At 45.8% G+C, this 14,344-nt stretch overlaps 2 protein-coding genes across 7 annotated transcripts in view; one reads left to right on the plus strand and one right to left on the minus strand.

Moving 5' to 3' along the window:
- Window positions 1–12,657, minus strand: part of Wdr27 (WD repeat domain 27) — a 97,012-nt gene extending 84,355 nt beyond the window's left edge. For 2 of the 4 annotated variants that reach the window (XM_037200405.1, XM_028866600.2), the window contains exons 1-2: window positions 12,202–12,599; window positions 2,283–2,475 (exon numbers count right to left, since the gene is read on the minus strand). In XM_037200405.1, coding sequence (XP_037056300.1) covers window positions 2,283–2,468 — 186 coding nt within the window. In that variant the 5' untranslated portion in view covers window positions 2,469–2,475; window positions 12,202–12,599. Of the gene's footprint in view, window positions 1–2,282; window positions 2,476–12,201 lie in introns of all 4 variants that reach the window. The other 2 variants (XM_037200403.1, XM_037200402.1) reach the window with 2 other exon arrangements.
- Window positions 12,658–12,729: 72 nt separating this feature from the next.
- Window positions 12,730–13,906, plus strand: C8AH6orf120 (chromosome 8a C6orf120 homolog). Of its 3 annotated transcripts, none has more exons than XM_028866601.2 (2): window positions 12,730–12,863; window positions 13,039–13,906. In XM_028866601.2, exons 1-2 carry the CDS (start codon window positions 12,828–12,830, stop codon window positions 13,696–13,698), a joined length of 696 nt encoding a protein of 231 aa, XP_028722434.1. In that variant the 5' UTR covers window positions 12,730–12,827; the 3' UTR covers window positions 13,699–13,906. The 3 variants fall into 3 exon arrangements, with proteins under 3 accessions (XP_028722434.1, XP_028722435.1, XP_037056302.1); XM_028866602.2 differs by having other exon boundaries at window positions 13,100–13,906; XM_037200407.1 differs by having other exon boundaries at window positions 13,189–13,906.
- Window positions 13,907–14,344: the final 438 nt, after the last annotated feature.

Consider the following 14,344-nt stretch of genomic DNA (forward strand, 5'->3'; position numbering starts at 1 on the left):
TGGGATGCATTTGTGTGTGAGTGTGGAGGAAAGACTGGCAATGAGAACTTGTAGGCTAGAGAAATAACAATCCTGATGTAGAAGGGGAGAGGGGAAAAATAAATTTCCCATGGTCAAACTAAAAAGGAAAAGCATGCAAATGGAAGATGGGGTGAGGTGCCAAGAGGTCAGGGGTCCTTTGGTCCTTCTGAAGCTCAAATGCATAGAAGTTGACAATAAGCAGTTTAGGATAAGGGGTGCTACAAGAATTACTCTACTCCTGGTAACACAGGCTTGTCTGTCTGCATATGATTCTAGGTGAGAAAGACAAGAAAACTGGAAGACATGTAAGACTTGATGGCTTTTCTTGAAGGCATCAGAACACTGAAAAACTATGATATCAAGAGAAGAAAATTATTGTCTCATAATGACATCATCCACAAGGGCTGGGGCTATAGCCCAGGTAGAGCATTTGCCTACCACCTGTAAGGTCCTGGGTCTAATTCCTAGTGCTCCCAGAAAGAAAGAAAATCTCCCTCAAAAGTGATGGTCAGACATTCTATAAAACGCTGCTGAGAAGCTAAGACATTAAAAGACCTAAGAACAGAGACACAATATAATCAAATGCATCCTTTTCAAGAACGTATCAGAAATACCACATAGGAGGAGGAACAGACAGTTCATTCTGTCATGTTGGTCTTGAAACCTGAAACCAAGCTAAGTGCCTTAATGTAGGAGATGGGGCGGGGGTATGGATGGATGAACACATTTCTGCTAGAATTCAACCTACTGAGATGGGGGCATCATGTTGCCAACTCCCAGCCTTAGAATAGGAATCCAAAAAAGACCAGACCCAAGAAGCAAAGAAACACCTGCCCTTATCATGGTAAGCTACCAGAAGCAAGCATAAATTCTATCTGGAAAAAGAAAGTTCATCCTGAGTAATCTATAAAGACCTTCTTCACACCAACATGAAAAGCACAGAAAGACAAACAAACAAACAAAAATTCAAGAGATCCCAACACTGCAAACAAAAGGGGTGGGCCTTGAACACCTGCAAAGTGAGTATCTAAGTGGCCAATCATCATGCAATAAGACCCTGGCTCCTAGTCATCATAAAGAATGAAAGAACTGTGTAACAGGAGACTGCTACATGTAGCTAGAGTTTTCCTGCCTTGCCCACAGTCAGGACAAATCTCTATCACCCGCCAGTCCCACAGCCACTCAGACCCAACCAAGTAAACACAGAGACTTATATTGCTTACAAACTGTATGGCTGTGGCAGGCTTCTTGCTAACTGTTCTTACAGCTTAAATTAGTCCATTTCCATAAATCTATACCTTGCCACGTGGCTCATGGTTTACCGGCATCTTCACATGCTGCTTGTCCTGGTGGTGGCTGGCAGGAAAACTCTAGCTACAGCTACACCCATCAGGGCTAACCTAAAAGGATCAAGTACAGTCATGGTATGATCAACTGTAGCTCTAACCATCAGCAAAGACACAGCTTTGCACAGCCACTTGAGAACCTCCCAGGCATTACATATTAAGTCTGTGCGTCTCTTGTAACTCAGCCCTTTCCATGTGTGCACCAGAAAACAGCAATAAATAAATAAATAAACAGATAAAATAAAGCAAACTTCCACCAACAGTACAATGGTTAAAAGGCAGTCTATTCTGTGTACTATGAAGCCATGAAAAGAAAGAAGGACAGGACTCTCCTAAATACACACAAATGAAAGAAACTGCTACTAAAGAATGCACAATGTGAAATTCCATTCACATCAAATGAACTCCCTAAATACACACCAATGAGAGAAAGTGATACAGAAGAATGCACAATGTGAAATTCCATTCACATCAAGTTAAAGCATGACAGAAATGTGTCTCTGGTGCCAGAAGTCAAGATGGCATTGCATTTGGCCAGGAGAGGAGACCTGGCTTGACCACAGCTTCCCAGGTGTGCACACTTACATGCAACACTTTCCTCCTAAACATTTTATTCTTCACTGCAAAGCAAGAAAGCTCAAGCTGGAGTGTGAATGGAGGAGGCTTTCTTGAGTTCGGATGAGCCTTTTTTTGCTCATGTCCTTTAAAAACTTTAAAGAGAAAGTTAATTCTAGACTATTTGTATTATAAAATTAAGAGCTTAACAAGATGATTTTGCTTAACAACATTGCTCTGTCATAGCTCATGGGTGACTCCATGGAAGCTAATGTTTCCAGAATACTGGAGAAATAAAGAAACAGGGCAAGGTCTCTGTGACCCTGGATCTAACAAGAACATCCTTGGTTTGTGACCTGCCTGGTGAGAAGTGCCCCTGGGGCTCCACACACAGAGATGGTTCCCATCTAAAGGAAAAGCACAGTGCTGGGAGCCACAAGCAAGTGGAGCATGAGCTGTAGACTTCTTGGATTCAACCAGGTATCTCTCTGCAACTACATCACTTGTGCGGCCATCAGTGGAGGGTATCTCTGGATACACGTCCATTATCAGTCTGAAAATACAAAGCATATGTAAGATGAGGGCAGGCCTAACATCAAAGTCTAGTTGATTCATCACTATTAGCATGAGAATGCTTATCACACTTACCCACTCACCCCTGCCTCCCCCAAAAAGGAAAAGGTATCAGTGAACACAGAAGGACCTCTACTCCTTTTGCATTGTCTCCACTTCACGGGCCTTCCTCCACCTTCCGAGTCTCTTTCAGGACTGTGAAGGTGAACAGCCACCTCCCAGTGACCTGGCCTGAAGGGAGGACCCCTGCATAAGTGGTGTGGTAGTTCAAATTGGCCCCCATAAGCTCATAGGGAGTGGCACTATTGAGTGTGGCTCTGTTGGAGTAGGTGTGGCCTTGCTGGAGGAAGTGTGTCACTGCGAAGGCAGGCTTTGAGGTCCCATACATATATTCTCAAGCCATGCGCAGTGTCTTAGACCACTTCCTGATGCCTGCCAGTCAAGATGCAGAAACTCTCAAGCTCCTTCTCCAGCACCGTGTCCTCCTGCACATCACTGCCTGCATGCCACCATGCCGAACCATGATGATAATGGACTAAACCTCTGAAAACATAAGCCACCCCAATTAAATATTTTTCCTTTATATAAGAATTGCCATGGTCATAGTGTTTCTCCACAGCAATAGAAACCCTAACTAAGATGAATAGAGTTGGTAATAAATTACAATAAGAACCAGGAACCCCCTAGAGCAGCCCTGGGATGCATTAAAATATCTCAGTGTCTGTGATAGAAGTCAGGTTATTACAGATTACATCATCTGTGATTCGTGGCTAAGTCTCACCAAACATCTTAAACAACATTTCAGATATTTTATTTACTTTGCTGAATCATTTAGTGAGCATGACCACCTTAAACCCATGTAGCAGTAGGCTAGAGGAATCCCTGATGCCACTCATCCCCACATCCCACTGTGAGCACAGACATACTTGAAGGCACAACCAACAGATTTTTAGGCAGGTGATCTCTGATCATCACGATGCCCACACCTCTCTATACACAGAGCTAATCATGTCCTAGTCCATCCTTTAAAACTTTGTCATCAGAAGGAAAATTGTCTCCAAGCACAAACCTTCTTACTGAGAAATACAAACAGTGAGATTTAAATAAAATACAGCTTAACTGATTTCTGAGCCAGTGAAACTTATAAAAATGGGCCCTAGAGGCTCTGTCAAGTGTGCTGGCCGAGTGGCCATGTTTGACAAAAGCAGCCTCCTAGTCCTGCAGTGTCCGTTACAGGTGATTCTTGTTTATACTCTCATGTATTGTAAAATGTAACTAACGTATTGCAGCCCAAGACTACAGAAACTAATGTTGCTGTTTTCTTTTATAGACATGTTATGCCTGTCAAACTGCCTTTTAAGTATTTGTTTACACTCATAGATAAGTGCTGCTCTCAGTTTTGGTCAGAGAAGGTTCCTTTTGCAGTGGGCAGCAGTGACTGCAGAGACTAAATACAAGTGACTGTTGAACGACCAGTCATTAATGAGACATCTGTATTACTCCCTCCAGGGCTCGGAGAACATCACTGAAGGAGAGGAAGGAAGGTAAGAGCCAGAGGAAGGGGTAGAATGTTACGGAACAGTCTGCTGTGCAGGACATGGCCAATGCCCTCTTGAATCCACAGCATCTGTGATTACCTACATACAACTGAGCCTGTCAAGATTCTGTCATGGTGGGGGTGGCCATGAGTCCCCACTTCTCCCTCGGAATTTATAGGTAATTTATAGCTAATGGTTGCTGGGGAAAAGAGAGACATTTTCTTCAATTCATTTTCATCACTGGTAAGGTGCTCATGTTACCACAAATAGCCCTTCACCCATGCTCCTGTAAACATTCATTGGGTCACAAAAAAAAAGGAAAAAAAAATAAAAATAGGAGAACTAATTGGGAAGAGGATTGGGATTAGTCAGGGTGGGAGACATAAATATGATCAAAATGTATTATATACATGTGTAAAATGTCATAACAAAAATCATCACTAATTGAGACATGCAAATAAAAACATTTTAAATGGGGGGGGGGGCTGAGCATCAGTAATCTATTAGCTTCCTATGAATGTAATGTGACCAGCCACCTCACATTCCTGCCATCCCCAGTATTCCCTCCATTTTCATACCACACATGTTCTACCATCCCCACCTCCCTTGGTGCCTCTTCTCCCATCCTCATGACTCATTTCTAGTTTCCAGGTCTTTACAGACATTCCAGATTAAACAAACAAATCTAAAAAATCAAAGCTGTAATCCATATCAGAGGACATGCAGTGTTTGACCTTCAGGGCCTCAGTTATCTTCATGTATTTCCATGCAGTTCCATCCACTACTCTGCACAATTCATGATTTCATTTTTCTTTACAGCTGAATAAAATTCTGTTGTGCATATGCACCACATTTTTATTATCCATTCATTGGTAAATGAACATCTAGGGGGATTCCATTTACTAGCTATTGTGAATAGAACAGCAATGAACATAGATGTGCCAGTATCTCTGCAGTAGGATGTAGAGTCCTTTAGGTGATATCCAGGTACGGTATAGTTAGGTCATATGCAGTCTCATTTTTAACTGTTAGAGAAACTGCCAGGCAGATTTCCGTAACAGCTGCATAAGCTTGCACGCCCACCATCAGTGATTAAGCATTCTCCATTTCCCCATCCACAGCAGCATGGGTTGTCATTTATACTCTTGATGGTGGCCACTATGACTGGGATGAGGTAGAATCTCAAAGTAGTTTCCATCTGTACTTCCTGGGTAGCTAGGAGGTTAACACTTTTTTAATGTTTACTAGACATGTGTAAACAGGTGAGCTTCTTCTGTGAACTCTGTTCAACTATGTCGGCCATTTTTAATTGGGTAGTTTGTTTAGTTTTGGGGGGAGGGGTTCTTTGTATATTCCACACAATAATCCTGTCAAATATATAGATGGCAAAGATTTCCACCCATTGCACCGTCAGAGTCTCTCCTATGCCCCTAAGTGAAGTTTATGCTATAGTATTTCCTTTCACAGTTTCAGAGTTTCAAAGACCTCAGTCTTACAGCTCTAACCACCACTGGTCTACTGAAGAACACAGGCCTATGAAACTGCACAGACCAGACCTGGCATACAGCAGGCACCCATGCACATGCATGAGGGACCAACACAAGACAGACAATACACGGCAGGCACTTGTCCATGTCTGTGAGGGACCTGCATGGCCATCACGCACCAAAGGCCCCGTACTATCCCTCATCTTCAGGTCACCTGCCTCTTTCTCCAGCTCAAACTGTTGCTTTATGAATTACTAGTGTGAACTAAATTAGAATATAAATTCTCCAATCTCCTCACACCCCGGACACTATGGCTTGGAATGTTCTACATAGCTGGTGCTTTTGTTTCTTGCTCTGGTGCTGGTGTCTTCCATGGGCAAATATTTGCTTCTAAAAGACAACTTGTCTGAGTGGAGGGGTAGATCAGTAGCAGTGAGGGCAGGAATCAGCAAGGCCTCACTGGCTATGGAAACAGATATTTGCTTAGAGACATTGAAAGATGGATCCACAGATCCTAGAGTTTCTAACAGTAAATGGACTCCTAGGGATTTATCTCAGCAACACTATGGGGTCCTGCTGTGGCTCTGGTAGACAGCTCCTGGCATGTTCCAGCTTAGGACCACAGCAGGTGAGGTGGCAACAATCCCCTGCAACACTGATAAACCTGTAGGTGCTAGGGGCTAACTGGAGGAGTCAAACATGCTTCCTAGGTCGTTGGCCTAAGCAACTAGGGCTGCTATTTCTGAGACAGAACAGTAGGGAGTATCATAAATTAGCCTGGGAATGTGATGATTAGATGAAAAGCTTCCATTCTGATGTTCTCTAGGCTCTGAATCCAACTTTCTAGCAATTACATGGGAAGAAATAGGACCCACTTTCCTAACCCATCGTGTGTAAATTTGGAGGGTGGCAATCTGAGTGCCTCATGTTGTTCATCCAGGGGCTAACAGGACACAGGAGTATGAAAGAAGGCATGACAATAACACTTGACAAGACACATCTCAGGTGGAGCAGTAAAGGCAAGTGTAGCATGAATCTTAAATGGTCTTATTAATAAAGAAAAACTCAGAGCCAAGTATAGGGGTGAATTCTGAAAGATCAGAGAAACAGAACAAGCCACAGTTAACCTCACCTCGACAACTCCCCATCGAATCCTGTTTCCACGAATCCTCAGACTGAAAGTTTCTGAGTCCTCACCCTAATGGATCTCAGCTGAACCGCTGCTAAAAGGCCTAAAAGTTTAAAAGCTTCTAGTTCCAGGTCCTCACACCTCATATATCTTTCTGCTTCCTGCCATCATTTCCTGGAATTAAAGGCCTGTGTCTTTCCCAAGCAAGACATGAGATCTCAAGTGCTGGGATTAAAGGCGTGTGTCACCATGCCTGGCTGTTTCTAGTGTGGCCTTGAACTCACAGAGATCCAGATGGATCTCTTCTTCCAGAATGCTAGGATTAAGGCTGTGTGCTACCACTGCCTAACCTCTTATGTTTAATATAGTGGCTGTTCTGTTCTCTGACCCCCAGATAAGTTTATTGGGGTACACAATATATCAACCACAGGCAAGTATCTGAGAAAAATGTTAAGCTTAGGTAATTCTACAGTAAGAGACCAAACAAATATGCACACATATGCACGAACTTTCACATATGATCATGGGCACACACATACATACCAATTCATATTCAACGATGCTTGAGCACATACCCATATACATATAATTTGATGCAAATAGGACTGGTAGAGAAGGAATATGGTGACAATTCAAAGACACTGTGTGAGTAGGATTCTCTATGGGAACAGAACTCAGAGAACAAATTTATATAGAAAGAGGATTTATTAAAGTGGCTTACAGGCTGTAGTCTAACTAATCCAACACTGGAAGTCCAAAAATCCAGTAGTGTTCAGATGGTCTTCATTATATGCCGGAATCCCAAAGAAGTAGGCACTCTATGCCCGTGATGGAATGAAGTCGCAATCAGAGTGAGGGCCTGCAGAAGAGCAAAGAACTTCTTCCTTCCATGTCCTTTATATAGGCTGCCATGAGAAGGTGTGGGCCAGGTTATAAGTGCGTCTTCCCACTTCAGATGATTTAAAAAAAAAAAAAAATTCTCACAGGTATGCCCAGCCACTTGGGTTTTAGTAAAGTCCATATGTGGTCAAGTTGACAAGCAAGAATAAATGTCACAGACAATGCCACATCTTTTTTAATATAGTATTTTTTAATTTATTCCTTGAGAATTACATAGTTATATAATGTATTTTGATCAAACCCATTCCTTTCTCCCCCTCCTTCAACATCTCCTGGAGTTTTCCACCAGTACATCCCCCTCCCATCTTCCTGTCCTCTCCTTTTTGTTTTTTAAAATAACCCACATGCATGGATCTGGTCCTATTCAGCAGAGCATGATCAACCAGCAGTGGCCACACCACCAAAGAAAATTGACTCTCTCTCCCCAAGAAGCTATCAGCTGTCATTAGTTCTTCAAGTAGGGGTGGGGTCTCATGTGGAATTCTGACTGGCTTGGTCTTGTAGAAGTCTTGTACTGACACAAATCTTAAAAGTAAAAACAGAAAGCAAAACGCTCCTGGCACTCAGCACTTAACATTCCTGGACCTGTTTCCAAATGGAGAAAGCATGAACAAGTCTTAGTTCGCTGAGATGTTCACAAGAAACGGACTCGAAGAGGCTCTCTGGTAAGAAACAGTCACAGGAGACTGCCTTGAACACCAAGGGGAGGAAAGCCTGACCGTGCAGAGACATGGCCATCTTCCGGAGCTCTGAGCCCTCAGACTGCTGCTGCAGCCTCTCTTCGCCGCTGGCGCCTGGCATTCGCACTGTAGCGCCTGCCCCTCCTTGGGGCAGCACTGTGCAGCAGTCAGAGGTGGGGGGAACCTGGAAAACTAAGCCATTCCACAGGAAGACTGAGGCACACATTTCCAGTTTCAGCACCCTGGATTAGCTGACTGACAGTCTGTCCTCTGTGACCAGAGGTCAGACGGCCCCTAAAACTGATTGTCATCATAAAGTTAGTTTTATCTGTGAACACGTTGGTTTTTCTAATTGACAGCCTGGCAGCTGACACAGCAGTCACCTAGCCGTTGTTCATCCAATACTTTCAGCTTTCTCCCTGGAGCCACGGGAATGTAGCAAGACCCACATTTCCAGCTCTCTAGAAGTCAGGAGTGGCTGTGCCACAGAGCTCTATCAAGCACGACTCCGAACAATTATCCCACTGGTGCACAGGCATGGTCTACGATGGCCCTCTACTTTCTCCCTAATGGAAGAAGAAGGCTGAGGACCCAGAGCAGGTGCCTGCCCTCATAAGGAAGGCAACATGGCCTGGTCTGTGTGTGAAAAGCAGGCTTGGTTGTGTTAAGCTACTGACATTCTGAGATTACTTCCCACACCTTTCCATACTAACACATAACCAGGGACACTGTGGGACACTGCTCAGTGACCTACCCAAGTGGAAGGCAAAGAAAGCCCGTCAAGACCCAGAGAAGCCCAACGTTCATGCCATACTAACAAAACGCATGCCAAGACTTTCTAATAGCCTTGAAGCATAAACACACATGTACTGATCATCCGGCCCTACAGGAAATTATCACAGAGTTGGCAGCCCACACATAAACTTGATGAGGCAACGTGAGAACAAGCAGAAGCAGAAAACGTGCAGAAACATGGAAGCTGCCAGGCTGGGCTCAAGCACCTCAAGGTGCCAAAACCAGGCACAAAGAGTGGCCAAGACTTGACCTTTTAGCCAAAAGCTATGCAAGGGTGGTTACTTTTAGTCCATGTAACCTAAGGAGAGCAACTACATAAAAAGAAAGCAGACTTAGTGAGAAGACCGAGAAGGATGGAGAGGTGGCTTCACCTGGAGCAAAGGGGGCTCACACTGGCCAGAGCCCATTGTTTTCCAGGGAACCATGAGGTCAGAGAAGAGTATCCAAACAAGAATAGAAAAAAAAAATCAATAGCTGGCTGGGCAGTGGTGGTACACACCTTTAATCCCAACACTTGGGAGGATCTCTGAGTTGGAGGCAAGCCTGGTCTACAGAGTGAGTTCCGGGACAGCCAGGGCTACATGTCTTTGTTTTGTTTTGTTTTGTTTTTCGAGACAGGGTTTCTCTGTGTAGCTTTGCGCCTTTCCTGGAACTCACTCTGTGGAACTCACAAAGATCCACCTGGCTTTGCCTCCTGAGTGCTGGGATTAAAGGTGTGCACCACCACCGCCCAGCTTAACCCTGTCTTGAAACACACACACACACACACACACACACACACACACACAATCACAATTGCTTCACGCAGTGCACCTCCCACAAGGGATGGGCCATGCACTCTAGGGGGGCATATCCTCAGTAGCCATGTCACATGTGGCCAAAGTGGAAAAGCAGGGTAGAATGTAGGGCCTTAAAATACAAAGAGCAGAATCAGGGTGAAATCAGAGAAACATTCCCAACTCCAACCAGCAGGACCTGAGAACTGGCATGAGCAGTTTCTGCAGTCGCCATCACAGTATCCTGAGCACACTCAAGCACCGTACTCCAGTGGGGAGCCAACAGTGCATCTTCTTAGCTCAGAGGTCTCTGGACCTGAGAAGCCTCACTCAGGCCCCATAAAGAGAACCCTGTGAGGAGGGTAGATATGTCCCACCATGCTAGGTGCCTTGACCAAACAAGTCCCTCTGAGATGGAGCGACTGTGGAATCTACAGAGAAACAGATGTTCGTTACCAAAGGAGAAACTGCTTATTTTTTACCAAACTATTGCTCTGTCCTAGACCCGTGGTTCTCAACCTGTGGGTCTCAACCCCTTTGGGGGTGGCATATCAGATACCCTGCATAGCAGATATTTACATTATGGTTCATAACAGTAGCTATGAAGTAGCAATGTATGGTTGGGGTCACCACAACACGAGGGACTGTATTAAAGGGTCACAGCATTAGGAAGTTTGAGAACCACTGCTCTAGACACAAAACTAACCATCATTACTCAGCTCCCCTGTAGTCAGGTTCAACCACATGGCTGGGTTCTAGCCAGGGCAGCAGGGACAAGTATGCAGGCATGAGTAACATATTTCACTTTATAAGCTTGACACTTGAAAGCCTCATCTATATGATTCTCCAACGGTGGTCAAATGGAAAGTGTGTACAGGAGGGAAAAGCACATCCCACAGACACCCTGCACACATGCACATCCCACAGACACCCTGCACACATGCACATCCCACAAATACCCTGCACTCATGCACATCCCACAGACACCCTGCACACAGGCACATCCCACAAACACCCTGCACACAGGCACATCCCACAGACACCCTGCACACATGCACATCCCACAGACACCCTGCACGCATGCACATCCCACAGACACCCTGCACACAGGCACATCCCACAGACACCCTACACACACGCATATCAGACAAACAAGGCTAAGAAAGACTACCTTTATTTTTCTAGCGAGATTACAGTGTATGTAAGACTAGAGGAGCAATTCAAGAGACGCAGTGACATGTGACAGATAGAAACAATTTGGTTTTAAAGCTAAGTCACTAAACAAAAGCAGTGATCTCAGATATACTAGGAGCTGCACATAATACAGAAATAAAAACATGTGACTGTCCTCTATTACCCAAGGAGCATCACTGTTAAAACTAGTTCATTCTATGTGTGTATTCTTAAGGGAAAAAAAACCCACAAAACCTGTTTCCTCTTGATTATACAATATTAAAAATGTTTCTCAGTAGCTACAGAGGTAGAATCATGCCACTTCATCCTTGAGTTTGGAAAATATAATCAAGCAATTCAATAGCAGATGGGCTCCCACAGAACATGGCAGCATCATAAAATACACCCGAAGCTTTACGTACAGCAAAAGATTAATTCCCCACATTAGCTAGAAGAAGAGTTGGTTTCCAACTCAGATACTCTGCAGACGTAAATCTTGAGAATAACACCATTAGCTATAGTTAACAGGGGTACAAGAACGCAGCAAAACGACACCCGGATATTACTAAGGCTTCAGTTCTTTCCTGAATTATTAAATGTACCCAAAGGTCCTATCTTAAGGTGTTATGTTTTGTTTTGGTTTTTCCGAGACAGGGTTTCTCTGTGTAGCTTTGCGCCTTTCCTGGGACTCACTTGGTAGTCCAGGCTGGCCTTGAACTCACAGAGATCCGCCTGGCTCTGCCTCCCAAGTGCTGGGATTAAAGGCGTGCACCACCACCGCCCAGCAGGTGTTTTGTTTTTTAAATCTAAAAAATACCTAGTACCCTGCTTTTGTTGGCCTACTTTACAGACTACCATTTTCAAGCCACTTTTGTGCCACCGTAGAATATTGCATAATGCTCTTGTTTGAATGTGTCCCCCACAAAATTTCTATGTTGAACCCTCTCCTCCAAGGTGATGGTCTCAAGGTTCAGAGGGACAAGATAGGAGGTGATCCGGTAGTGAGGGTGGAGCCTCCTAGATAAGATTTGGTGCCCTTGTAAAATCGTCCCAAGAGCTTTTCCAGCACTGAGGCCATCCATTTATAAACTAGGAAGAATTTCCAAACATCCAATATGGCCTTAAGTAGTGGGGGAGGGGAGACAAGCGATTGTTGTTGACACTCTATTAAGTCTATGGTGTGTTATATAAACTGGAACGTACTCAGAAAAAATTATTTCTTACTAACAGTTCTCATGCGGAAGTTTAAACCTTTCCTTCTGTCATGGTTTAGGATAAATCCAAAAGCATTCTCTCCCGATACAGCCTGCACTCAGGACCCCCAGCCCAACGCCTCCGGAAGGGACTCAGGCTGCAGGGCCTGGGGGCCTGGGCTCGGCGAGCGCCCTCTGGCGGCCACGCAGCCCGGCCGACGGCTTGGCGCGTGCGCAGACCCCGACGCGGCCCGGAGGGAGAGAAGGTTGGGGGCACCACCGGGGACCGCCGCCCGCGGGCGCGTTGCGTCCTCCGTCGTACCGGAGGAGGCTCCCTGGCCGTCTCCTCCCAGGAGCTTGTCGCCCGAAGACGTCCCGGACGCGGGCGCTCACGCCAAGCCGCGGCCCCTGGCGCCCTCACCTGCGGTCTAGCCCGCCTTCTCTCCGGAACTGGCGGCGGGCGCCTTCGCGTCACTATGGTTACGAGAAAGCGAACCCTTAACGCTACGCGCCCCTGCTCTATTCTCGCGAGACTCGGGCGTTGCTTCACTTCCGGCCCGGAGGCGGGAGTCCGTTCCCGAAAGCCCTCGCTTCTGGACTACCACACTTCCGGGCACTGCTTCTCTTCCGCCTGCCGGGCCGAGTTCCATGTTGAGCCCGGATGCTGCGGGTGCTGCGTGGCTTGCGGGGCGTGGCGGTGAGTCCGGGGTCAGCAACCTCGTTATTCCCCAGACACCTGGGTCCCCAGGGGCCCGTCCTACCGTCCCCTTACCGCTTCCCTCTCCCCACCCCGCCTCCTCCTCCCCTTTCTGCTGTTCCCTACTCTTTACCCCTTCTCTCCATCCCCTTCCCCACTGGGTTCCCGGGACCAGTTGCACACATCTTGGTCTGCCTGGACGAGCACCTTCGGTCAAGCCTGTCTTCCCGACACAGCGACTGCCGATGAGGGAGTTCCCGAGTTGAGTGTCCCAGCGATGGCTACTCCCTGGAGGTGCGCCCTGTTGATGATCCTGTTGTCCCAGGTGGTGACCCAGGTAAAATGCATGGAAGACGACGACGTCCCGGAGGAGTGGCTTCTTCTGCACGTGGTCCAGGGCCAGATAGGAGCTGGGAATTACAGCTACTTGCGGTTGAACCACGAGGGTAAAATTATTCTCAGGATGCAGAGCCTCAGGGGGGATGCGGACCTGTACGTGTCCGACAGCACTCTGCACCCAAGCTTCGACGAGTATGAGCTGCAATCGGTCACTTGCGGCCAGGATGTGGTCTCTATACCGGCGCACTTCCAGCGCCCGGTGGGGATAGGAATTTATGGACACCCATCACACCATGAAAGCGACTTTGAGATGAGGGTATACTCTGACAGAACTGTGGATCAGTACCCATTTGGAGAGGCTGCCTATTCTGCTGACCCTACAGGAGCCAGTCAGAACCAAGCTTATGCTCCAGAGGAGTCAGCTCAAGAAGAGGAGTCGGTCCTCTGGACGATATTGATTAGCATTTTGAAATTGGTGCTCGAAATTCTCTTCTGAACCCTTATCTGCACGGAGCAATTAGTTTGCTGTGGACCTTGCTACTTGACCTGGTGAAATTCTGGTTCCTTTTTCTAGACTAGGATGGAAAAATAAAGCCATACAGTTTTGTTACCTCAATTTACTCCCCAACAAGAAAAGCAGCAAGCACAATATTTTAGAGGTTAAAATTCCTATAAAAAGGAGTCTGCTCAATAAAATGTTTAAATACATTTTGGTTAGTCAGGTGAGTAAAAAGATTATTGCAGTAACAGGCTGTATAAATCAGATTGTCTTCGTGCTAGTGCAGATGAAATTAAAAGGCTGATGGCTTTAGAATTTATTCTAGACATTCTAAATGAAGTATAGCACTTCAGGTTTTACAGAGGTACTAAACCAGGTCAGAAATGGGACATAGTACCCTATACTCAAGCAAGCTTTCCTGGCAGGCATGTATTTACAAACTGTTGCTGTGCCAGTTGATGACTATTCCATATCCAGTTGTACCAGATCTTGGGCGATCTGTCCTTTCCCCTGCTTGGGCTGACTGGAGTGCTATGGTTATTAAGGAGCTATAATACTACCTAAGCAGGTCAAGGCAGTCATGACAGATGCTAATAACTTTTCAGACTCAAGAGTATTTGAAATTAAGTTGCTACCTCTTTCT

The sequence above is a fragment of the Peromyscus leucopus genome, chromosome 8a (genome assembly GCF_004664715.2).
Source record: "Peromyscus leucopus breed LL Stock chromosome 8a, UCI_PerLeu_2.1, whole genome shotgun sequence".
Taxonomy (NCBI): domain Eukaryota; kingdom Metazoa; phylum Chordata; class Mammalia; order Rodentia; family Cricetidae; genus Peromyscus; species Peromyscus leucopus.